At 37.0% G+C, this 25,219-nt stretch overlaps 1 protein-coding gene across 1 annotated transcript; it reads right to left on the reverse strand.

Moving 5' to 3' along the window:
* Nucleotides 1-1,371: 1,371 nt before the first annotated feature.
* Nucleotides 1,372-24,675, reverse strand: LOC121979614. Its single transcript, XM_042531609.1, has 3 exons — nt 24,195-24,675; nt 1,626-1,723; nt 1,372-1,497 (listed from the first exon to the last, which is right to left on the reverse strand). Exons 1-3 carry the CDS (start codon nt 24,673-24,675, stop codon nt 1,372-1,374), a joined length of 705 nt encoding a protein of 234 aa, XP_042387543.1.
* Between the last annotated feature and the right edge of the window lie 544 nt (nt 24,676-25,219).

Raw genomic sequence — 25,219 nt, forward strand, 5'->3', positions numbered from 1 at the left:
GGAGCTCACTCAATACAACTCGCAATATTTCACTACCATAAGCTTGCTTGTTTTCTAATTCTCCATCACTATAAACATAGCATACATGAATCAAAAGGAATTTATTATGAAGAATTGAAATGGAAGCAAAAAGAACAATTTAAGTGGATGAAATAGACAAAATAAAAGAATTTTCATGAAGAAAATGAGAAGACAAGAGTATTGGAGGAATATACTTGATGAGTTGACCAATTCGATGTGTAAAGAGATGAATATCATTTGTCATTACCAATTCAACATATCAAGCTAACCTCTCCTTCAATTTGATGGCTAACAAAGAATCTTGATCATACTCTCTCTTCACAATTCTTGATACTCTTTTTCTGATTTGCCACTTTTTTTCTCACTATTTTCCACTTCAATTTCAACACTTGAAAACTCAAATCATCTCAAATCAACTAATGGAGAAGAACTCCCTCCCCCACACTTAAAGCATTGGTCGTCTCGGACAATAAAACACCACATGTATCCAATGTCTTAACACTCTTGAAGCCACTGTTCCTCTTTCTGCAGATTTTCTTTTTCAGTTTCTACTCTCGAACCAACTTCAATTTCAGAAATCAAATTCCCCGCATCAACTTCAAAAAACTGTATAATATATCTGCAATTCTAGTTGTTTCATTTGAATCTAAAATGTACTGCAATTTCCTAACTACAGAATGGGCAAAATCAATTTCCTGTTTTCAGCTTCAAGTTCTCAGCTTCAAGATCAAATTTATCCAGTAGAATCTGATTCCATTAAATCAGTTATGCATTCATAGATTTTGCAGAACTCAAATTCTATATTGCTAACAACTCACAACTCCTCCTTCTCACTTAGCTTTTGCAAAAGTCAACAGGGTTCCATTACAGAAATCTGATGCTCAGATACAGAATAATAATGATTAACTCTGGAACTGGAAAAGAACACAGTTGGATTAGTATGGAGATAGAAATCAAATCATTACAGCTATTCTTGATCAACAAATGAATTTAAAAGTTGGCACAAATTCATTATTGCACTTCATCAATTCCAAAGATGACAAAGGATTCACTTCTCCATCTCAATTCCATTTATCATTCGATTGTATAATGTATCAATCCTATGAGGTAACAACTTAGCTGGAATTCAAAGTAATTTTAGCTTGTATCAGAATTTTAGGAACTTCACTATGGAAGCTATCTATTCATCTTGTCTTCATTTCTGCAGCTCTTTAAACTCTTAATTTCTGCTGCCTAATTTTTTCTGAATTCATATTTCAAAGTCTGATTTTTTATACACTTTTGGCACAAAATTTTTGCATTTCTAAATAAATTCCTACACATTTATGTTCTTATAGCACACTGCATCTTTCAGTAATTTGATGCGAGATTACCATTTGTTTCTTCAAACTTAAACACGTCGCCAGATTTCTCTTCATCATGCATTAGTGATCCTGCTTGTTGTCCTGAATTGGCATGAAGAATCCCTCTCTGTTTCTGCACAAGCAACTTCAACTTGCTGAATTAAGTATCAACAGTGAATACTTAGGGTAAATTTAGCTTGAAGCATACAATGTGCTTGTAGCATGAATTAACACACAACTGGTACTCTAATTACATATTACAATTCTGCATATCCTGTAAAATTCCGGCCAAGTAAATGGACAACAACCAAATTCCAGAATAGTCTCTTCAAACTCATTCCACATTCTTGAATTCAGCACTGCAATTACCAGTAGGTTGGGATCTAATATCAGAATTCCAAACTCACGGCAGTTTTCAGCATACAACACCCAAATATGATTTACTCTTAATAAAACTATTTAACTGCATTCCTCAAAAGAATTACTCCAGCAGCAGCCCCCTTCATCTTATTCACTTACACCACTCTATTCATCATTCTACTCCAGATCCTGCAACCCTTGGTATCTACTGATCAGAATCGAAAAAAAAAATCATCCAATGGACACAAAAGGACATGTACTTCTTCTGAAGTATCATTAGAATAAAACAGCAATAGGATATAGAAAACATATGTTCAACTTGATACATACATCACATCTCAAAAGTCTGATTCCATTCATCATGGATTTACATTTTCTGTACCTTTTTTTTTTTAACAATCAGTTCCCGTGCAGCTTGAAAATGTATATATATTACATATGCCTAGCTTCCCCTAAACTTTCCATTGAGTAGTTGAATTCCTGTGAGATTTCATTTACCAATGGTAATTATTGCTGCCCAAGATCAGTTTCAAGAATTAATTCTATATTTTCAATCACAAGAGACTAGAGAAGAATGAAATGCTAGTTGTCTTTGAGTAGTCAAGAACTTCACTAAGTCTCCCCACTTATCAGTAACTTGCCACACAATCCAGGCACACAATTTGACAAGGTTGATACATCAAGTACAGCAATAGACTCTTTCTATTTAGAAGCTTGCGACAGGAAAGCATTTTCAACCAGTTTCTGGAAATCGAATCTAGAGACAGCAAGGCATTGAAGTTTTCAAATTCAAGAAATCAGATTCTGAACTGATTAAGTATTGCTGCATCTCAGAATTCAACTAATCTCCAATAGATTTAAGTTGTGATATACAAATTATATTAAGAACTAAATTTTTATTATTGCTATCCAGAAATAGCAAATTGTCTTGGCACAAAACTGGAATTCCATTTCAGCAATCAGCTTCACAAATATCTGCCCTTTATAAAAGTTCAAACATCCTGCTTTGTATTGAGTTGAGCCCTACACTAGCTTGTTGACATTTCCAAATTGCCACATATAAATTCAGAGCACTTGCAATCGATTCAAGGAAGTGGTACACAATTCTGATACTTCACAATTTCAAGGGCTATATTTTTTTCCTCTTATCAGATCTCATGATATTCCCAATTTCAATTCATTGAAAACTTGATCCGCGCCACAGAATCCCAGTAATGAACTAACAGTTCAGAAATGTATAGCTGCATTAACAGTTTAAATAGAAGCTTCTGCAGAACTTTGAAATTCTGATTTGATTCAGAAAATGGCTGAACATGATGAACCATCCACAATTCCATAATCTTCTAGAATTCGATGTGGACTTTTCAAATGTTGCCTCGTCAATAGGAATAAATTTCAGAATCAATTTAAAGGAATCTATTTCAGTCCAGAAATCAGTTTCAATCCCTTTTCTTCTCTTGATATTATAACTAGCACTCATTATCACTTAACTGAATATGTGCATCTCTATTGCATTGTTGGAAAACCAAATCAAGCTTCATTGAACACCTACAGCAGTCTACTGTAGTAAATTCAGCATCAATCAGTTGTACAACTGAAAAATTCCAGGTTTTGCATCCTTATAAATTAGCTTCAACTTCCACTTCTTGAACTCTTCAATGCCTACAATTCCTTTTCTCACTGATTTGAAAATTACAGGGAAGAATTAGCTCATCATTGGCACATTGATTCCACAACTTCTTCATTTTCTTCAAACTATATATTTTTCCTTGAGTGGATTAAATCCTTTCTTCACCAAGAAAAATCAAAGTCATTCATATTCAAGTGATCAAAATTAAAGAAAATGAACTGATCCCCTTGAACCATTACAAAATCTTCAATATTTCTAAAAATTTATCATCTCATCATTCCTCCCCCACACTTAAAACTTTGTCCATCTTGGCAATTAACTCATCAAGAATTCAACCAAACTCTCAATAAAAGAATTACAAGCAAAGGTGAAGTGAGCAATGGTTAAAATACTAGATGAGAATGTTTCAAGAAAATTATAAGGAAGGAATTGGAAAGTATAAGGGGAAACAAAATTGACGAAATCCTCAATTTCCATGCACACAAAACGCTATTGTGACTTTGAAAAGAAACTAAGCAAGTTCTAGAGTTTCATTTGCTATGAGTGCATGCCACACAAAATAAAATAGTGTTTAGGCTTAAAGTGGTCCTCTCTAGGTATTTTTTTTATATGCAATAAAGCTCAATTGATCAAATTGGGATCCACCACCAAATTAACCAATATCATGCAAGAAAAGCATTCAATCATATTAAATGACCTAAAATTGATGATCAAATTTAAGAAACTTTTACCATCTTAAAGATATTACTTAGAAAATTCTCATAAAGAATTTTATTCAAATGAAATGCTATGTATACTAAACAAAATGCAAAGTATGAAAGTAAAATGTAAAAGTAAAGTATGAAATCAAAGAAACGCATAAAGAATTTATTAGACACAAAGCATGAATTTAAATGCATAAGAAAATGAAATTGGAACCAACTCCCCTTTAATTCCGGTGGTCGAAGAAGATTTAGCAACAAAATCCACACCGGTAGAGGTGGAATTGTTGTTCCACTAAAATTCTTTTTATTGTTCATTTTTCCTTTCAAAGCTTTTTCTGGAGGACGGAGGAGGTTCAGTTCAAACATCCACTCCGGGAGCTTGTATTCTCCTACAACAACATTAAAAGACAAGACCTCCCATATACATGTGGGATAAAAAGATAGGAGAATATTAGTGAGGGTAGAAAATTTATCAAGAAATGAATCACACCTAATGAAATCAATGAACGGTACCTCTATGAAATTTTCTGAAAAATCACAAACAATACTCACCTTGTCATCTTGATAGGTACCTGGAGTGGTGATTGTTACCTCCTTTTTATCAAGATATGGCTCAATCTCTGGTTCTGGTGAATGTACAACCTCATGTAGTGATTCTTGGGTGCTTAGCTCCATAACACAAGTCCCTACACTCTCTTCATCATCATCATCAGGTGATCCTTGAGGTAATGCTTCTAGTAAGCAATCCCCTACACTTAAATCATCTTCAAAAACATGTTCAGAACCTGAATCACTATCAACATCTTCAACAACAAAATCATTAGGATCAGAAATTTGCATAATTATATCATTATCACAAAAAATACTAGAAAAATCATGTGAAGTGATAGAAGTAGGGTCAGACCTGACAGAATCGCTACTTTCCATCTCTCCACTGGAATTTCGTGCTTGCAGCTGATTGATAGATGATACAATTTGATCTAACTAAATCTGTATGTTCTGTATCCTTGAAAATTGTTGCTCTTGATGCTCACTCATTTGTTGCATTATCTCCTTGAGTTTCCATATTGATTCTTCCATCTGAGGATCGTTTTGTTGATAAGGATATGGCATAAAAGATGTTGAAACTTCTTGAAATCTATATGAACTCTGGTAAGCTAGATATGACTCAATAAATTGTCCTTGTGTACTTTCATACCTGAAACATGAATTATCCACCAAATTAGAATTAAAACCATTTAAAAATGACTCATACCTATTTTGTTGATCCATGTTTGGGTAAATTTGATACTCAGGCTGAAAATGATAACTCTCCATTCCACCTCGAAAATTCTAAAAATACGGATCCATGCTAAAGAAATCTCCTGTTCTTCACTACAACACTAAAAATCAAGATTAGAAGACTCAAGAGCATTAGGTTTCATACACATGAAAATATGAACAGTAAAAACACTTAATAATTCAAGAACAAACCAACATGAAAATACAAAAAGAAATAAGCAATCAAATCAATCAACATGCTAACAAAATAAAATCACTCAATGATCAATCTAAAATAAACACACACTACTAGTTAGTTGCTCCCCGACAACGGCGTCAAAATTTAGTGTTGGCCTTTTTGCATGTCACGAGGCACCCCAAATTGATAAAAATTAGAACCCAATTAACTAAAGATAAAGCATGTCGTAGTAAGGAGTCCCAAGTCGTATTTTTCCAAGGATAACTGATAAGTGTGTGTGCATTCTTGAATTGGTTCCAATCAAAATCCCATTTCACTTGAGTACATTTAATTCCCAAGAGTGCTCTAGAACAATCTAAAATAGGAGCAAAACATTGTTGTTCTCATTAACACTTGATTCATTTCCTTATCCTCAAACTAAAATCAACTAAGCTCGGATTCTAATGTATCATTAAATTCAATCAATTAATTACCACATCTTCTATTCTCAACAACAGTAATAACTAAATTCAGAGCTCAAACCGAATTGTAGAAACTGAAATAATATCAAATTCATAATCACAATCAACTCCACAATCAAGCGCAACAACAAACATTCAATTCTCATCTTCATTCAACCACTCTTAATAGAGATAAACAAGGAAAAGTTAATGCGATTCATTCAACAATCAAGCACTTTAACAACCACAATAAAATCCAATGAATCAAACAAGAGTTTTCTTAATTCATGAATCGAAATTAACTCTAACTTATAGAAACTGAAACAAGAAATTCCATGTAGAAAGAAATTGCAAACTAATTAGTTAGCTACAAGATTCATATTACAGAAACTTAAACTGAAATAAGGAACTCGAAATAAGAAATAGATTGCAACATTAGTTAATAGTTGAACATAACTGGGATTGCAGCAAACAAAAACAGAAATCGAATTGTAGAAAATTGAATAAAAAAGAAATGGTAAGGAAATTGAATCAGATCTGATGATCTGAGCAAGTTTGAGACAATTCAAAGACAAAGAATAAGGAAAACAAAGCCCTAACATTCCACAAACCCAAATCCTGTAGCAATCTTCTCCACTCTGCTGTGAAACAGAGTTACCTCTGGAAAACATCCTTCGGGCAACCAACAGCGAAGAACCAAGCTTCCAACTAATCCAGCCGACTCCTCACAGCATCTGGGAAATACCCTCGATCTCACAATCGGCTGGAGTTTTCAACGCACGAAGAAACAACGCTGAGTTCTGGAATTTGTGACTTCAATTGATTGATCATATCAATGTGGAGTTGCTGATGGGATGGATAAATGGCAGTGTGATCGAAGCTTCTGGGAAACACCCTTGAGAGCTCTGATGCTGATGGAAATCCAGATCTGGGAAACACCCTCGAGCTGGATTGTGGCAGAACAGAACCAACACTGCAGACTGGGAAACACCCTCGACTGCTCTCTGTGACCTCGGACGAAGATCGCCGGAGCTCAGGAATCGCCGCCGGTGAAGAACTCTAGCTCGCGGATCTGGAACTAGGAATGGGAGCTTCAGCGTCGCGGAAGAAGGAAGAAGAACACTGTAGCAAAATCACGAGATCGTCGAGCTCAGGGACACTATAGTTCCTCACGCGGCTTTTAAACCTCCTCAAATCTGATCGGACGGTCCAAATTAACTCAAGGCTTGATCAACGGATGGATGAACTCAGATCTGGATCAAAACCTCTGGATCTTCATCTATGGACAAGATCTGCTCCTCATTAGGTCAGATGGACCAGATTCTCCACTGATGGCTCAGATCTCTCTGATCTTCAACGAACGGTCCAAATCAATCCAAAGCTTGATCGCCTCGTTTAGCCCTATATTTGAGCTCAAATGTGGTCTGATTTGATCGGGTCCATGACCCTTTTGATGCCTACAAAATAAGAATCAAATATTAGCATCAAATACCATATTTATAAGTTAATTTACAATTAAGTCCAAATTCAAATGCAATTATGAAATATGATGTAAATGTGAGATTAAGCTATTAAAAGACCGTTAAAAATGTGCATTATGAATCAAGATAATATAGCCAAAATCATAGTTATCAACGATCTACCGAGACGAGAACCACCTAAGCTTCCTTCTTCTCCAAGCAAGTTTCGGCCACCACAAGAACTCCAAGAGAAGATGAGGTTTAGCCACCACCACCAAGCTACAAGGGATGCTAGAAACAAAGCCTCCTATCTCTCCTTCTTCCTCTAACAAAATCCGGCCACCAACCAAAACCCTTGAGATGAAGATGTCGCCGGCCAAGGAAGAAGAATAGGAGATGGAGACAAAGAGAGGGGTCGGCCACTAACCAAGGAAGAGAGGAACCAAAGAAGATATCTTGTTATGAGGTGAGATGCCTCTACCCTCTCTTTTATATTCCTTGGTCTTGACAAATAAGGAAAGTTTTATTAAAACTTCCTTATTCTCTTTGCCAATGAAAGGAAAGTTTAATAAAATTTCCCTTTCAAACTATATATGGCCGACCACTTTAATCCCTCCAAACAAGGAAAGTTTTAAACACAAAATTAAAACTTCCTAATTTATTTCCGTAAATAAAAATTTCTCTTTTGAAAATTCCCTTCATAGTTGGTCATAAAAGGAAACTTTTATAAATTAAAATCTCTCTATTAAAACATGTGGATGATTTACAAAAATGAAAGTTTTCTCTAAAATTAAAATCTTCCTTTCAATCTACAAATAAGAAAAGATATCAAATCTTTTCTTAATCTTTTGTAGAAACTACAAAAGGAAAGATTTAATTTTAAAACTCTTTTTTAAATCATGAGGATAGTTACAAAAAAGGAATGTTTTATCAAAAATTAAAATCTTCCTTTTAACTACAAATAAGGAAATATATCAAACCTTTCACTTAATCTTTTGTAGAAAATTATAAAACAAAAAATTTAAATTTTAAACTCTCTTTTAAAACCATGGCTTCCACATAAGAAAGATTTTAAAAAATAAAAACCTTTTAATTTATTGTGGTCGGCCACACCAAGCTTGGGTTCAAGCTAGGGCTAGCCACCTAATGAAACCAACTCACCTTGGTTTGGTCGGCCCTAGCTTGGGCTCTAAGCTAGGTTTGGCCGACCACCTTAAGGTGGGTAAGAAGGTGGGTATGAGTGGGTATAATACTTTATAAATAAGATACTACGATAGGGACCGAGAGGAGGAATTGGTTTTGGTTTCCCGATAAAATTAAGCTTCCCGTGTTCGCCCCGAACACCCAACTTAATTTCATCAATAATAATTCATACCACTAAATAATTATTATTGAACTACCGCACTAATCCCAAATTACATTTTGGGTTCCTTCTTATCATGAGTGTGTTAATCTCCCTGTGTTTAAGATGTCAAATGTCCACTAATTAAATGAGTTACTGCCAACTCACTTTAATTAATATCTTAGTCCAAGAGTAGTACTATTCAACTTCATCGTCATGTTGGACTAAGTCCACCTGCAGGGTTTACATAACAATCCTTATGAGCTTCTCTTGGGGACATTATCAACCCAGATTATTAGGACACAGTTTCCTTCTATAATCAATAATACACACTATAAATAATATCATTTCCCAACTTATCGGGCCTCTTGATTTATCGAACTAAATCTCACTCATTGATAAGTCAAAGAAATAAATACTAGATATATGTGCTTGTTATTATATCAGGATTAAGAGCACACACTTCCATAATAATAAAAGTCTTATTCTTTTATTTAGTCAGTATAAAAAGAACTTACCTTAAATGGTCCTGCTCAATACACTCAGAGTGTACTAGTGTAATTTTATAGTTAAGATAAACTAATTCCAAATTACACTACGACTATTCCAATGGTTTGTTCCTTTCCATCTTAGTCATGAGCTATTGTTTATAATTTATAAGGAATTGATAACATGATCTTCTGTGTATGACACCACACAATGTTATCTATAATATAAATTAATTAAACAACTATACTTAGCTTATAAATGTAGATATTTGACTAATATGATTTTTATTTCTACGTAAATGTTTATACAAAAATCTAGGCTTTTATTATATATTCCAACAGCAGGAAGGTCCTAACTGTGGTTAGGCAGGTGGAAAACCCTAGGGGGTGGTAACCTCAGGTGGTGAAAATCCTAAGGGGTGGTAACCTTAGGTCCTAGGGGGTGGTAACCCTAGGTGGAGGAAAACCCTAAGGGGCGACAACCTTAGGTCCTAGGGGGTGGTAATCCTAGGTGGTGGAAATCTTAAGGGGCGGTAACCTTAGGTCCTATGGGTGGTAACCCTAGGTGGTGGAAATCCCAAAGGGGGGGGGATAACCTTAGGTCCTAGAGGGAGGTAACCCTAGGTGGCGGAAAACCCTAGGAGGTGGTAACCCTAGGTCCTAGGGGGTGGTAACCCTAGGCAGAAAGTTCAGTCGGTCTGGAGGACCGGACTAGCAACAGGTATGCTCTCCTGAGTGGAGTAGGTGAGGGTGCGTTCCCCGCAGAGAGAACAGTAGGCGTCAGTTCGACCTAGGGTTTCCAGTAGGAAATCCGAAGTCAGAACTGGACATCCCAAAAGTTATCAACTTATTTGTTTTATTTGCTATTTGTCTAACTCTGTTTTGCAGGAAACTAACATTTCTGCAAGGTCAGACTTAGCCATGATCGGTCGACCGAATGGCCTGATCGGTCGACCAAACTGTAGCACAAAAGGACCAGATTTCCATATTACAGACCGGGTTCAGTCGAGGGATCAGTCGACCGAACCTTGGGATCGGTCGACCAAACCAAGGATGGGAGTTGACCAGATCGAAGTCGAGGGGATCGGATCGGATGAGGAGGAGATCATCTGATCGGTCGACCGAATGTGGGGATTGGTCGACCAATCCGCTTTGGGTCAAACCTAATCCCGAGCTTTGAGGATATGGATCAGCCCTGCAGAGGCTATAAAAGGAGCCTCAGGAAGCAGCTTCAACAACAAACAAGAACTGAACAACCTGTGCTCATGTACGCTGCTCTGAACGCTCCAACTACGCTCTACAACCCCGACAACCAGGAGCTTCAAACTTAGTATTTCTGTTGTCGGTATAACTTATTTATTACATTACTTGTACTTCATCGTTGTATATTTGCGAACTTATAGTGATTTTCCAAAGTAAACGCTCAACGAGTGTGGGCCTTGGAGTAGGAGTCACCCAAGGCTCCGAATCAAGTAAAAATACTTAGGTCTTCTTGTGTGTGTTTTATTTGTTATTCCGCTGCGTTACTCGAATGTTTTCAAAACTGATAAGTGAAAGCCACGAGCGCTATTCACCCACCCCCCCCCTCTACCACTTTCGATCCAGCAATCCCTAGCTACATGATCACTTACAAAATGATGTTTTACCTCTATGTGTTTAGTCCTTGAATGGTATATTGTATTTTTAGTTAAATTGATGGAACTTATTTTATCAATTAAAATTTTTATTTTTTTATATTCTAATTGATAATCTTTTAAAGTGTACATAATCTATAATAGTTGAGATGCATATTCTCCCATGACTATGTATTTTACTTCAGTAGTGGATAAGGTAACATAATGTTGCTTTCTACTGAACCAACTTACTAGGCACTGACCTAGAAGTTAACAGCTTCCACTTGTATTTTTTCTATCTAGTTTACCCCCAGTATAGTTTGAGTTAGAATACCCAGTTAAGTCAAATGTGCTAGTCCTAGGATACCAAAGTCCTACACTTAGGGTCCCCTTAATGTATTTAAATATCCTTTTTTAAATTAGTTAAGTGTGATTCTTTTGCACAAGATTGGTACCTAGCACATATACCTATTGCAAATAAAATATCAGGTCAACTTGCAGTTAGGTAAAGTAGAGTTCATATTGTGCTTCTATAATATTTTAAGTCTATTAGTTTTTCATCTAAGTCAGAGTCAATTTTAACATTAGTTGCTATTGGGGTATTAATATTTTTTAAACATTTTTCATTCTAAATTTCTTATTTAACTCATTGGTATATTTTGTTTGAAAAACATAAATTGTCTCTTTTGTTTATTTTATTTGTAATCTTAAGAAAAAAATTGAGTTTCCCTACTAAGCTCATTTTAAATTTATTTTTCATTAATTTAATGAATTCTTTTAAAAATTTAGTATTTGTCGAGCCAAAGATTATACTGTCTACATAAATTTGAGTTATAAAGATTTCTTTCTCTAAGATTTTAACAAATAAGGTTTGGTCTATTTGTCCTTGATTAAGCCCTTTAAATATTAGGTATGCTGATAATCGTTCATACCAGGTCCTAGGTGCTTGTTTTAATCCATATAAAGCTTTCTTTAACGTAAGGGCATAGTTTGGGTGGTTTAAATCCTGAAATCCTGGGAGTTGATTTACATAAACCTCTTCTTTAATGAACCCATTAACGAATGCGAACTTTACATCCATTTGGTATAACTTGAATCCTTTATGTGCTGCATGTAAGGAACTAGGGCGTTAAACACGTAAAAGTGCAACGAAAAACATCTAGTTCCTTTCAGAAGATCCATATGAAAGGAAACCATATACTAAGTTTCTACATGATGTAGGGAGTTATACCTTTGATGTGTCCACTCGATCTCTCGACAATTAGGATCTCAACACGATCACACATTCGCATCTTTAACGGTATCCACATGAACAAGCTTCTCGTCCATCTCATGAACTCAAGGATTGGAGAAGAAAACCACCTAAGGTTGTGCTAGCAACCAAGCAAGGTGGTTCGGTGGAGGAAGGAAAAAAAAGAGGAAGATGAGAAGAAGACCAAAATGAACACACTTCTTCATTGGCCAAAATTCACCTTTTGTACCCCTAATGGAATACAAAAAGTCCCTTTTGCCTTTTGCTCTTCCTTCCTAAATGACTTTTAGTCATCTTTCATGAAGAGCCTTTTCATCTTCTATGATAATCCTTTTCATCTTCTTTTACATGATCAATTCAAAATTGATCTTTCCTCTTCCTTGGTGAATTCAAGTTCACCCAATGAGTCTAACTCATTTGACCTCATCAATCCAAATTGACTCCATGAACATCAATCCAAATTGACTCTATGAATCTAATTCAAATTAGATTTAATCCAATAATTGGATCCAATTGAGTCTAACTCAATGAATCTAATTTGGATTAGATTTAATCCAATGATCCATCATATGAACCGATCTTTAAATCAACTTATTCTTTGTGTGTGACCCAATAGGTTCTTATAATGTTGGCAATGTATCCAAATCAATATTTAGATACATAAACAATGAGTGACATCTAGCAATACATCATTGCTACCCAAGTGATGAGAATGTCGAGATCCAACTTCACCTTTCCACTACTATTATCTTGTATGACTTGGTCCTTCTATCCTTGATATCTAGATTGATCAATGAGGCATAGATCATGTCATCCTCTTATCAATCTTTGTGTTTCTTGATCTCTATGTAGACACACTAAAACAAATAAACTCAATATCACATATTGACTCATTTGAGCATAACCATGCATTCTTGTGTCCTACTAATCAAGGGGCCCACAGATATTACTTTTGTCATATGAAAGGGATATATCCTATCTACATCACTCACATCTCTCCACATAAGTTATTGTATACCTAGTGATCGACTTTATAGTCCATCCTATTATAGGTGACGTTTACTGATATCAAAGTATACAACACCTTATGTAGGGAACCGGAATGACTTCAAGTCTAAGGACTATTCATACCTATAGTCACATGAGAATGTTTATGACATTCATATAACGATCCATGAAACATTGTTATAGCGGGGCATTCAGTATATATTCTCTAATATATACCCATGTGTCAACATGATATTTCATATTTATGACTTATGAGATTAAGTCATCCGTTGACCTACATGCTAGTCTCAACGCATTAATATTGTCCTTGCATATTAATACTTGACTAATAATAGTTAAAAGTAGTGTTCTGTGTATATCAACAATATCTCACTATCAATTCAACTAATTGATATGTTGTAGATTAGAACCTCCTACTGTATGACATTATTATATTTATTTATTTGGCACTGAATTGAAATAAATATAATAACCAACTTTATCTTTTATTAATAATGAAATATGATACAAAATGAACCCTTTACAATCATCTCTGGTACTAGGGCTAATACTAACAATCTTCCACTAGCACTAGTGTCAATCACTGAAATATCTAATACCCAGTGACTTAGTATGACTATCATGCTTTCTTTGTGCCAAAACCTTGGTTAAGGGATCCGCAATATTAGCATTGGTCGGTACTCTGCATATCCTCACATCTCCTCTATCGATGATCTTGCGAATGAGATGGAATCACCATAATATATGTTTGGATCTCTAATGAGAGCGAGGTTCCTTAGCCTGTGCAATAGCCCCATTATTATCACAATAGAGGCCTATTGGGTTCACTATACTAGGAACAACACCAAACTCTGTAGTGAACTTCCTGATCCAAATAACCTCTTTAGTTGTAGCTAAAGTGGCAATGTACTCGACTTTTGTTATAGAATCAACAGCTGTATCTTGCTTTGAACTCTTCCAGCTCACAGCACCACCATTTAAGCAAAATACATACCCTAACTACGATCTGTAATCATTCTTGTCAGTTTGGAAGCTAGCATCGGTGTAACTCTTTATAGCAAGCTCTTAATCGCCTCCAAAGATCAAGAAATAATCTTGAATTCTTCTCAAGTACTTAAGAATATTCTTTACTGTCGTCCAGTGATCTTAACCTGGATTTGATTGGTATTTACTCGTCATGCTTAATGCATACGAGACATCTAAGCAAGCACAAAACATGGCATACATGATAGACCCCATAGTAGATGCATAAGGAATCTGATCCATGGAGTCCCTTTCTTCCTTAGAAGAAGGGCATTGATTCTTTGAAAGACTAACACCATGTGACATTAGCAGGAATCCCTTCTTGGAATGTTGCATGGCAAAACATTTAAACACCTTATCAATATAAGTACTTTGACTTAGACCAAGAAATCTCTTAGATCTATCTTTATAGATCTTGATGCCTAAAATGTAGGCTGCTTCACCTAAGTCCTTCATTGAGAAATAATTCCTAAGCCAAGTCTTCACTAACTGAAGAGTAGGGATGTCATTTCCAATTAGAAGTATATCATCTACATACATATGAGAAAGATGACTATGCTCCTACTAACCTTCTTATAGACACAAGGTTCATCTTCATTTTTTATGAAACCAAATGCTTTGATCGCATCATTGAATCGAAGATTCCATCTTCTATAAGCTTGCTTTAATCCATATATAGATCGTTACAACTTACATACCCTTCCAACATGCTCTAGATCTACAAACCCCTTAGGTTGTGTCATATACACATCCTCGAGTTTATTTTCATTAAGAAATATGGTTTTGACTTCCATCTGTCAGATCTCATAATCATAGTAAGTTGCAATAGCAAGCATGATCTGAATGGACTTTAGCATCGCAACTGGTGAAAAGGTTTCATCATAATCTATACCATTAATCTGCTTAAATTCTTTAGCCACCAATCTACCTTTATAGGTATTCATATGACCATCCATGTCAGTCTTCATCTTGAAGACCCACTTATATCCAATGGCTTTGATCCTTTTAGGTGGATCAACCAAAGTTCATACTTGGTTAGTGTACATTGATTCCATTTCGGATCTCATGACCTCTAGCCATTTCTTAGAATTTGAGCTCTGTATAACTTCCTAATAAGATATAGGCTCATTGAGACCAACTAGCACTACATCACCATTGTCAGAAAAAAGAAAATAATATCTCTTATTTGACGACGGGTCATATCATATCTGCATAAAGCTTGTGCTACTTGAACAGGTTGTTGCTCCATAACTTCTTGTGGTGTAACAAAATCATGATCCACAACATCTTGTGGTTCTTGTTCAGTTTTCATCAAGGTGTCGGTGGTAGTTTGTATATCTTGAATTTCATCAAGATCGACATTACTTCCACTAAGTTTTTTAGAAATAAATTCCCCTTCTAGAAAGACACCAGTTCCGGCAACAACACTTTTCCTTGTGCGGGATTATAAAAGTAGTATCCCTTTGTTTCCTTGGGATATCCTATAAAATAACACTTATCTGATTTAGGTCCTAGTTTATTTGAGACTTGTCGTCAAATGTAAACCTTACAACCCTAAATCTTCATGAAAGACATTTTGGGACTCTTCCCAGTCCATATCGTATATGGTGTCTTTATGACAGTCTCAGATAAAACACGGTTAAGTGTGAAAGCGGCCGTCTCTAGAGCATGTCCCCAGAAGGAAGTAGGAAGATTTGTTTGACTCATCATCGATCATACCATATCTAATAAAGTACGATTTCTCCTTCTGATACATCATTCCATTGTGGTGTTCCAGGTTGAGTAAGTTGAGATATGATCTCACACTCAATGAGATGGTCATGAAACTCTTGGCTAAGGTATTCTCCACCTCAATCTGATTGAAGCATCTTAATACTCTTACCAAGTTGGTTTTGTACTTCATTCTTGAATTTTTTGAACTTTTCAAAGGATTCTGACTTGTGTCTCATCAGATACATGTAGTCGTACCGACTAAAATTATCAGTAAAGGTAATGAAGTAATGATAGCCTCCTCTAGCTGCTATTTTGAAAGAGCTGCATACATCAGTATGCACGAGTTCTAACAAGTCATTAGCTCTTTCGCTATGTTCACTAAATAGAGTCTTTGTCATCTTACCTTGAAGACAAGATTCACATACCTCATATGATTTAAAATCAAATGAGTCCAAAAGTCCATTCTGATGGAGCTGGGATATGCGACTCTCATTTATGTGACCCAAGCGACAATGCAAGAGATATGTTTAGTTCAAATCATTAGACTTAAACTGTTTGGTCTTCATGTTATAGATTGAGTTTTCAAAGTCTAGAACATAGAGTCTATTTATTAGAGGTGCACTATAGTAGAACATATCAATCAAATAAACAGAACAATATTTATCCTTTATTACAAATAAAAAACCCTTCTTGTCTAAACAAGAAATAGATATAATGTGTTGGTGCAGGAAACATCCGACGATTGAACCTATGTTTTGATTATGTCAAAGGATTCAAGTTAAGTTGTTTTATTATTTAATGTGTCTGAATGAGCTTTGCAGGAAAGTCCTAAGTGTTCTTAGACAAAAGTCCTAACTGCGATTAGGCAGGTGAAAAACCCTAGGTGGTGTTAACCCTAGGTCCTAGGGGTGCTAACCCTAGGTCCTAGGGGGCGGTAACCCTAGGTGGTGGAAAACCCTAAGGGGCGATAAGCTTAGGTCCTAGGGGGTGGTAAACCTAGGTGGAGGAAAATCCTAAGGGGTGACAACCTTAGGTCCTAGTGGGTGGTAACCGTAGGTGGAGGAAAATCCTAGGGGGGGGTAACCTTAGGTCCTAGGGGGAGGTAACCTTAGGTGGCGAAAAATCCTAGAGAGTGGTAACCCTATGTCCTAGCGGGAGGTAACCCTAGGCAGAAAGTCCAGTTGGTCTGGAGGACTGAACTGGCATCAGGTATGCTCTTTTGAGTGGAGTAGGTGAGGACGCATTCCCCGTGGAGGGAACAGTAGGCGTCGGTTCGACCTAGGGTTTTCGGTCGAAAATCCGAAGTCAGAACCGGACAGTCTGGTGACTACCATACATTCTTGTTTATGTTATTATTTATGTGCTTACTTTGTTTTACAGGATATATTATTGTTCTGTGGACTAACCTATCTTGTAGGGACAAAAGAGCACATTATGTCTCGGATGAACAGTATCTAAGGCGCCCTCATGGAGCTTGGAGGCGCCTCGGGTGCAAAAGAAATGAAGTATGCGCAGCGAAGCTGGAGGCACCCTCATGGAAGCTCAAGGCGCCCCGGACGGCATTGAAGGCGCCTTCAAGGAGGCTGAAGGCGCCCTCAAGTGGATAGGCGAAGACTTCTTCAGAGCTGATCCACGCTACGGATTCGGAGGTGTTGGAGGTGCCCTCAAGGGGTTTTGAGGCACCTCCAACAGTCTATATATGATGATCTCTACCAGCAGCTTGAAGACACACAAAAAGAGCAATCCTTCTGCAATACGCTGCCAACGAGACATTCCAATTAAGCTACGACAAGACCTCGACAACCTGAAGCTGCGAAACTTCCATATTGTGTTGTCGATATTACTTAGTTACAATTCTACTATTGCTTTACTTGTAATACTCTAGTTGTAACCTTTGCGCGATATAGTTGTTGCCCAAAGTAAATGCTCAACGAGTGTGGGCCTTGGAGTAGGAGTCGTCCAAGGCTCCGAACCAAGTAAAAATACTTGGATCTTTTTGTGTGTATTTTATTTCTTATTCCGCTGCTTTACTCGTGCATCTTTCAAATACGAAAAGTGAAAGCCACGAGTGTTATTCACCCTCCTCTAACGCTTCTCGATCCAACATAATGTTCTTGGTTAAAGCAGACACATAACAATACTCTTCTAGTTCTAAAACAAGCCCAGTGGGCAAAGACAAGGAATATGTTCCTACAGTGACAGCAACAACTCTTACACCATTGTCTACTCCTAGGTCCACTTTGCCCTTTGTCAATGCTCTACTATTTCTCAACCCCTGCACATTAGTACAAATGTGAGATGCACATCCAGTATCTAATACTCATGAAGAAGAAATAGATAGATTGACTTCTATAACATATATACCTGAGGCAGAAGTCTCACTTCTCTTCCTTTTCAGTTCCTTTAGGTAAACATTGCAGTTCCTCTACCAATGTTCGGTCTCACCGTAGTGGAAGCAGGTTCCTTCTTAGAAACCCCGTCTTTATGTTTAAGTGCATGAGTCTTTCACTTGCCTTTGGCTTGGGTCTTACCCTTACCTTTAGGCTTCCATTTGCCTTTGTCCCTTTGGCACCATCAAATTATACTAGGCTTTAGCTTCTTAAGGTTGAGTTCAGCAGTTCTCAACATGCTTAACATCTCAGGCAGTGGTTTGTCAATTTCATTCATGTTGTAGTTCATGACAAACTGATTGTAGCTCTCAGGTAATGACTGTAGAATAAGGTCAGTGGCCAATTCTTGGTCTATTGGAATTCCTAACCTTTGTAGATTCTCCACATACCGATCATTTTGACCATATAAGGCTCTACGGGACTTCCTTCTTACATTTTGCACTGAAATAGTGCCTTAGAGATCTCAAATCTCTCATGTCTTGTTTGTCCTTGATACAACTATCTAAGATGTTCAACCATATCATAAGCATCCATGTTCTCATGTTGCTCTGAAGCTCAGAGTTTATGGTGGCGAGCATAAGGCATGATACATCTAATGCATCATCTTGGTGTTTCTTATAAGCATCCTTATCAGCTTTAGTGGCAGTAATGGGGGGTGTTTCAGGAATGGGATACTCTAGGGCGTACAGTTTTCTTTCTTTCTTTAGAACTATTCTCAAGTTTTTATACCAGTCCAGGAAGTTAGCTCCATTGAACTTGTCCTTATCAAGGACAGATCATAGAGAGAGAGTATTCGATGTATTTGACGACATGATAATCTACAACAATAAAATATAGAAATAAGTATCATATTTAAGTCATTCAATTAGGACTTTAATTAAATGATTCTCCCATTGAATTTTAAAGTTTGGTAGAAGCAAGTCATAGATGTGGTTTTACCCATACTACGAGCTCCAAATCCAATCGCGATGACATTTATATGGGACAAGAACCATGTTATATCACATCTTGAGTTAGTTTTGGCTAATCGCCTAAGACTTAGTATAATTTAGGTAGGTAACATTTACTAATTATATCCTATGTAACTCTTGTATCATTCGGTGAAAAAAACTATTTGTTCGTTTGCCCATCTTATGAAATCCACATTATAGCTCATCTTGAGTTACTTTTGGCTAATCACCTAAGACAAGTATAATTTGAATTTCATCATATGGGATATGCCTCTAAGTTCTCATTCTAATTGATATAACTTAGTTAAAACACATCCAAAGTTTAATAGTCAGACATCACAATTGTCCTGTCATACTCTAGCAAGATAAATTGAGTCGCTTTGCTTTGACAAAACCTGATGACAATTGATCAAGATAGAAGTGAGTACCAAACTTTGGTAGGCATATATTAAAAAAGGACTAAATTATTGTTAAACTACCACTTAGCACACAATCATAGCACACATCAACATATATGCAAAATGAAACGTGACATGGCTATGGCCCCATAATCTACGATCTTCTCAAGCCATGAGAAGATCGAAAAGTCAACCTAGGTCAAAGCATCTTCTCCAAGTGCTTCCTTGGTCGTCGTGTGTTATTCTCCTCCTTTTCCACCATCGTCTAGTAGACTAATTTCTCTCTAATTTGTACATTATAAAATCTAAAAGAAACCTTGAGTTACATTTGAGGGTAGTCTAAATTTACAACTAGAGTAATGAAAGATGAAGGCACGACACGCAGGCCGTATTATGAATTACAACACACATCTAATCACATTAGGGTTAAAGGGTCATAATCATGCACCATGTCATATATATTCACAATATCCTTATGATATAAAATCTACTATGATTTCAACAAAGAGCCATAAGCCGCAACTCCACGGTAGTCCAGCAGCAGGAGTCAAGGGGGCAGCGCTCTCGGTGAAAAATTATTTCACATACTCATTGTATGAGTTGCTGCCATACCCATGACCCTATTGCCCACAATACCAACTATGTTTCATTCCCAACAAAACACCTTTGGTCGAAACCTTGCTGGTTACAACACCAATTATGTTTCGTTCCTAACAAAACACCAATTTTTTATCGAGACTCAGAATTTTGGCCGAGACACAATCTGGTCGAGACTCATAGTCTAGCCGGGACTCATCATTTTACAAATCATAGTAAACATATCATGCAATTTCTATATCACATATAAAAATTCTAGCAACTTAGTATACGCCTTCAGAAGTAGCTCTGATACCACTATAAGGAACTAGGGTGTTAAACACGCAAAAGCGCAACGGAAAACATCTAGTTCCTTTCAGAAGATCCATATGAAAGGAAACCATATACTAAGTTTCTACATGATGTAGGGAGTTATACTTTGATGCGTCCACTCGATCTCTCAACAGCTAGGATCTCAACACGATCACACATTCGCATCTCTAACGGTATCCACATGAACAAGCTTCTCGTCCATCTCACGAACTCAAGGATTGGAGAATAAAATCACCTAAGGTTGTGCAAGCAACCAAGCAAGGTGGTTCGGTGGAGGAAGGAAGAAAAGAGGAAGATGAGAAGAAGACCAAAATAAACACACTTCTTCATTGGCCGAAATTCACCTTTTGTACCCCTAATGGAATACCAAAAGTCCCTTTTGCCTTTTGCTCTTCCTTCCTAAATGACTTTTAGTCATCTTTCATGAAGAGCCTTTTCATCTTCTATGATAATCCTTTTCATCTTCTTTTACATGATCAATTCAAAATTGATCTTTCCTCTTCCTTGGTGAATTCAAGTTCACCCAATGAGTCTAACTCATTTGACCTCATCAATCTAAATTGACTCCATGAACATCAATCCAAATTGACTCTATGAATCTAATTCAAATTAGACTCAATCCAATAATTGGATCCAATTGAGTCTAACTCAATGAATCTAATTTGGATTAGATTTAATCCAATGATTCATCATATGAACTGATCTATAAATCAACTTGTTCTTTGTGTGTGACCCAATAGATTCTTATAATGTTGGCAATGTATCCAAATCAGCATTTAGATACATAAACAATGAGTGACATCTAGCAATGCATCATTGCTACCCAAGTGACGAGAATGTCGAGATCCAACTTCACCTTTCAACTACTATTATCTTGTATGACTTGGTCATTTTATCCTTGATATCTAGATTGATCAATGAGACATAGATCATGTCATCCTCTTATCAATCTTTGTGTTTCTTGATCTCTATGTAGACACACTAAAACAAATAAATTCAATATCACATATTGACTCATTTGAGCATGACCATGCATTCTTGTGTCCTACTAATCAAGGAGCCCACAGATATCACTTTCGTCATATGGAAGGGATAGATCTCATCTACATCACTCACATCCCTCAACAAAAGTTATTGTACCTAGTGATCGACTTTATAGTTCATCCTATTACAGGTGACGTTTATTGACACCAAAGTATACAACGTCTTATGTAGGGAACCGTAATAACTTCAGGTCTAAGGACTATTCATACCAATAGTGAAACATCCCAAGTTTTTTTTTATACCAATCTCTCTCAACAACTACGATTTGAATGATCACATTGTAGAACCATAAGGGAACTATTATAACCAATTGACATGACTGTATCAACAAATATTTATTGATAAGAACAATAACTCCTCAACATTCCCCACCCAAATGACTAAGAAACGAAAATCTCTCGTGGTAGATCCAGTATGCACTACATTCCCGGACAACGGACAGTACCATGTGTCCATCCCACCTCCTCGTCTACTCCGTCCGTGGGCCTTCCGGCATATCCTGGAAGTCATCCTCACCTATAATATAAATGTGGTGAGTCTACGACCTAGTAAGTACAAACCAATATGAGTATGAAGATATCCATAAAGTAATAGAAATAACAACTAGAAGCCTTTTAAAGAAAACGTAGCACAACCAAGTACGACATAAGAAAGATATAACATGCAACAGTATTCCTACGTAGCTAATAAGATGAATATGTCATATATCCGGTAACCACATTTAGAGCCAGTAAACAATTCCATGAACCTAGAGGTACCTCCTAGATAACATGCAGTCATATAACCGAAGCTAACAATAAATTACAATATCAGTCATGTTTGGAAGAGCCCTCCCCGGAGTTCATCCCGGTGCACCCAACCCATACTATCACCACGTATGCTCATACTCAACGAATTAGCTACATAGAAAACTTAATTTATCCTCTTTAAAAGTATGTCAATAGCACCTTCCAATCAACCCGTAAACCTTTCATTTCATATAACCTTTCCCTTTTACAGTTAAGGTTCTCAAGAGTAAACAGGAGCAATTGCTTTATACTTCAATAAAGAAACAACTATAAGATTAATTAATCAAAAATTAGCAATTCGAAGTTGAGTACTAAAGAATACTTAACTCAAACTATCATAGGTAGAATATTATCATCAGGAAGAATAGAATTTAAAGGGGCATTCCTGTGATCCAGCAAGTTTAACAGCTAATTCCTTATACAAAACAAATAAGACATACTAGCAACTATGTTAAAGAGCAAGGCAATTCATCACATTACCATCATACTAAACCCGATCTCTACAACTCCTACCAGCTAGAATTCATGCGTTGTTTGAGTAGCCAGCAAATTCACCGAATTCCTACTTCAAACAAAAAAAAAATCTAGCTATCAAAACCATGTCCAATCCGAAGAAATTCAAACACCAACCATGAAATACCCGAACAGAAATTTACTAAGCATGACCTTCCGAAATTCGCAACCATGCAAGAACATCACACAAATTCTGAAATTAACATCATAGAAGACACGAGTACAAGTGAAATCATTCACAGAACCTTACCCAAACTAGAACTTCATAAAAAAAACAATTCATACTCAATCTACCAACCAGCAATTCAGTCAGGCACTTAAACAAATAGGTTTCCTACATTTACTCAATGAATCAAACCTCGGCGGAAGAAATCAAATCCGAACGCTCTAATAGATGGACAATCACCCCATAAAACACGAGTAAATCTCTCTGTAATGAATCGAGCCCACCAAAACAGTCCACACTAACAAAAGTTCCAAGACCCAACGGTAAGAGCAAAACCATTGCGAAGCCTCAACCGATTCAAAACACGATCAAGGAAGAAACAATCGAACAGAATCCACAAACATAGGTAGCTTCATTATCCATCAAAGAAACGAAATCCTGAACTCTAACTCAAATCATCCGTTGTAGGAAATCGCAAAGAACTCAAACGATGAGTCAAGAACGCACAAAATCGACCATGAATATTGTAAAATCCCTAAATCTAACAAGATCTTCACGAAATGGGCCAATCGAAGCTTCTAACAGTCATTCCAAAATCTCCTAGGTGTTATTCCATACCCCACAGATCTCACAGCTTCATAAGGAAATGTACTTGCCTTCCCTTCCGCGATTCTCTGTTGAAGCCCTTCCCCTAGCCGTAGTCGCTGGTGGTCGTCACTGGACTCCACGCCCGCTCGCGATGCTCCCGCAAAGTCGTCGAGGTGGTGAAATGTTGGAGTAGGGATCTGAGCTCGGTGACAAGCTTGATCGGTCCAGCGAGGGGTTGAGGAAGAGATCAGGCGGCGATTAGGGCACAGTGGATGGGTGTGGGAAAGATGGTTGAGAAGCTTTTATACCTAGGTCTTAATACTTAGGGCAATTTAATCTCTAACCTAGGGTAATTATAATTCATCAACCCCCATTTTAATCCCTTTATTAAATACTTTATGATGTCGTACCATTTCGTTTAACTTTCCTAAATTTCATAGAAAATTTAGTGGATGATTTCCTTTATTGTTGCTCATGAGATCTTAATTTATCAATTTTATTTTACCTTATTCAAATTGCGTATCTAACGCTTGGGGGATCTTACAATTCTCCCCCCCTAAAAAAATAATTTCGTCCTCAAAATTTGACTTACAAAATATTTCAGGGTATCGGTTGTGCATATCTTGTTCAGTTTCCCAGGTGGCCTCCTCCATCTGCTGATTCCCCCATAGGATCTTCACCATCTTGATTTCCTTGTTCCTCAATGTCCGGACTTGGCGATCTAGGATCTGTTTTGGTTGTTCCTCATAGGTCAGATCTGGCGTCCACTGCATGGACTCATGACCGATCACATGAGATGGATTAGCAATGTATCGTCTAAGCATGGATACATGAAACACATTGTGTACCCCGGACAAATTTGGTGGTAAAGCAACATGGTAAGCTCGAGTTCCAATCCTGTCCAGAATCTCAAATGGCCCAATATATCTTGGACTGAGTTTCCCTTTCTTCCCAAACCTCAGTACCCCTTTCATTGGTGACACTTTAAGGAACACGTGATCCCCTACTGCAAATTCCAAATCTCTTCGTCGCTGATTAGCATAACTCTTTTGCCGGCTTTGAGCTGCATGCATCCTGTTCTGAATTTTCTCCACCAATTGCACTGTTTGGGTTACTATATCCGGGCCCAAAACTACCCTCTCCTCGACCTCATCCCAATGCAACGGTGTTCTACATTTTCTTCCATACAACGCTTCCTATGGAGTCATACCTATTGTAGCTTGATAACTGTTATTATAAGTGAACTCTATCAGGGGCAACTTTGACTCCCAATTTCCCTTGAGGTCCATTATACATGCTCGTAGTAGGTCCTCCAAAATCTGAATCACCCGTTCAGACTGACCATCCGTTTGGGGATGGAATGCAGTACTAAAAGTGAGCCTGGTACCCATTCCACGATGCAGACTTTCCCAGAACCCGGAGGTAAATTTTGGGTCTCGGTTTGACACAATTTGAGTCGGGACTCCATGTAGCTGCACTATCTCTTGTATATACAATTCTGCATATTGTGTCATTGTGAATGTGGTCTTTACTGGTAATAAGTGCGCCGACTTGGTCAATTGGTCCACGATAACCCACACTTCATTTGATCCCCTAGGTGAGGTTGGTAGTCCCACC

This window comes from Zingiber officinale, chromosome 5A, assembly GCF_018446385.1.
Source record: "Zingiber officinale cultivar Zhangliang chromosome 5A, Zo_v1.1, whole genome shotgun sequence".
Taxonomy (NCBI): domain Eukaryota; kingdom Viridiplantae; phylum Streptophyta; class Magnoliopsida; order Zingiberales; family Zingiberaceae; genus Zingiber; species Zingiber officinale.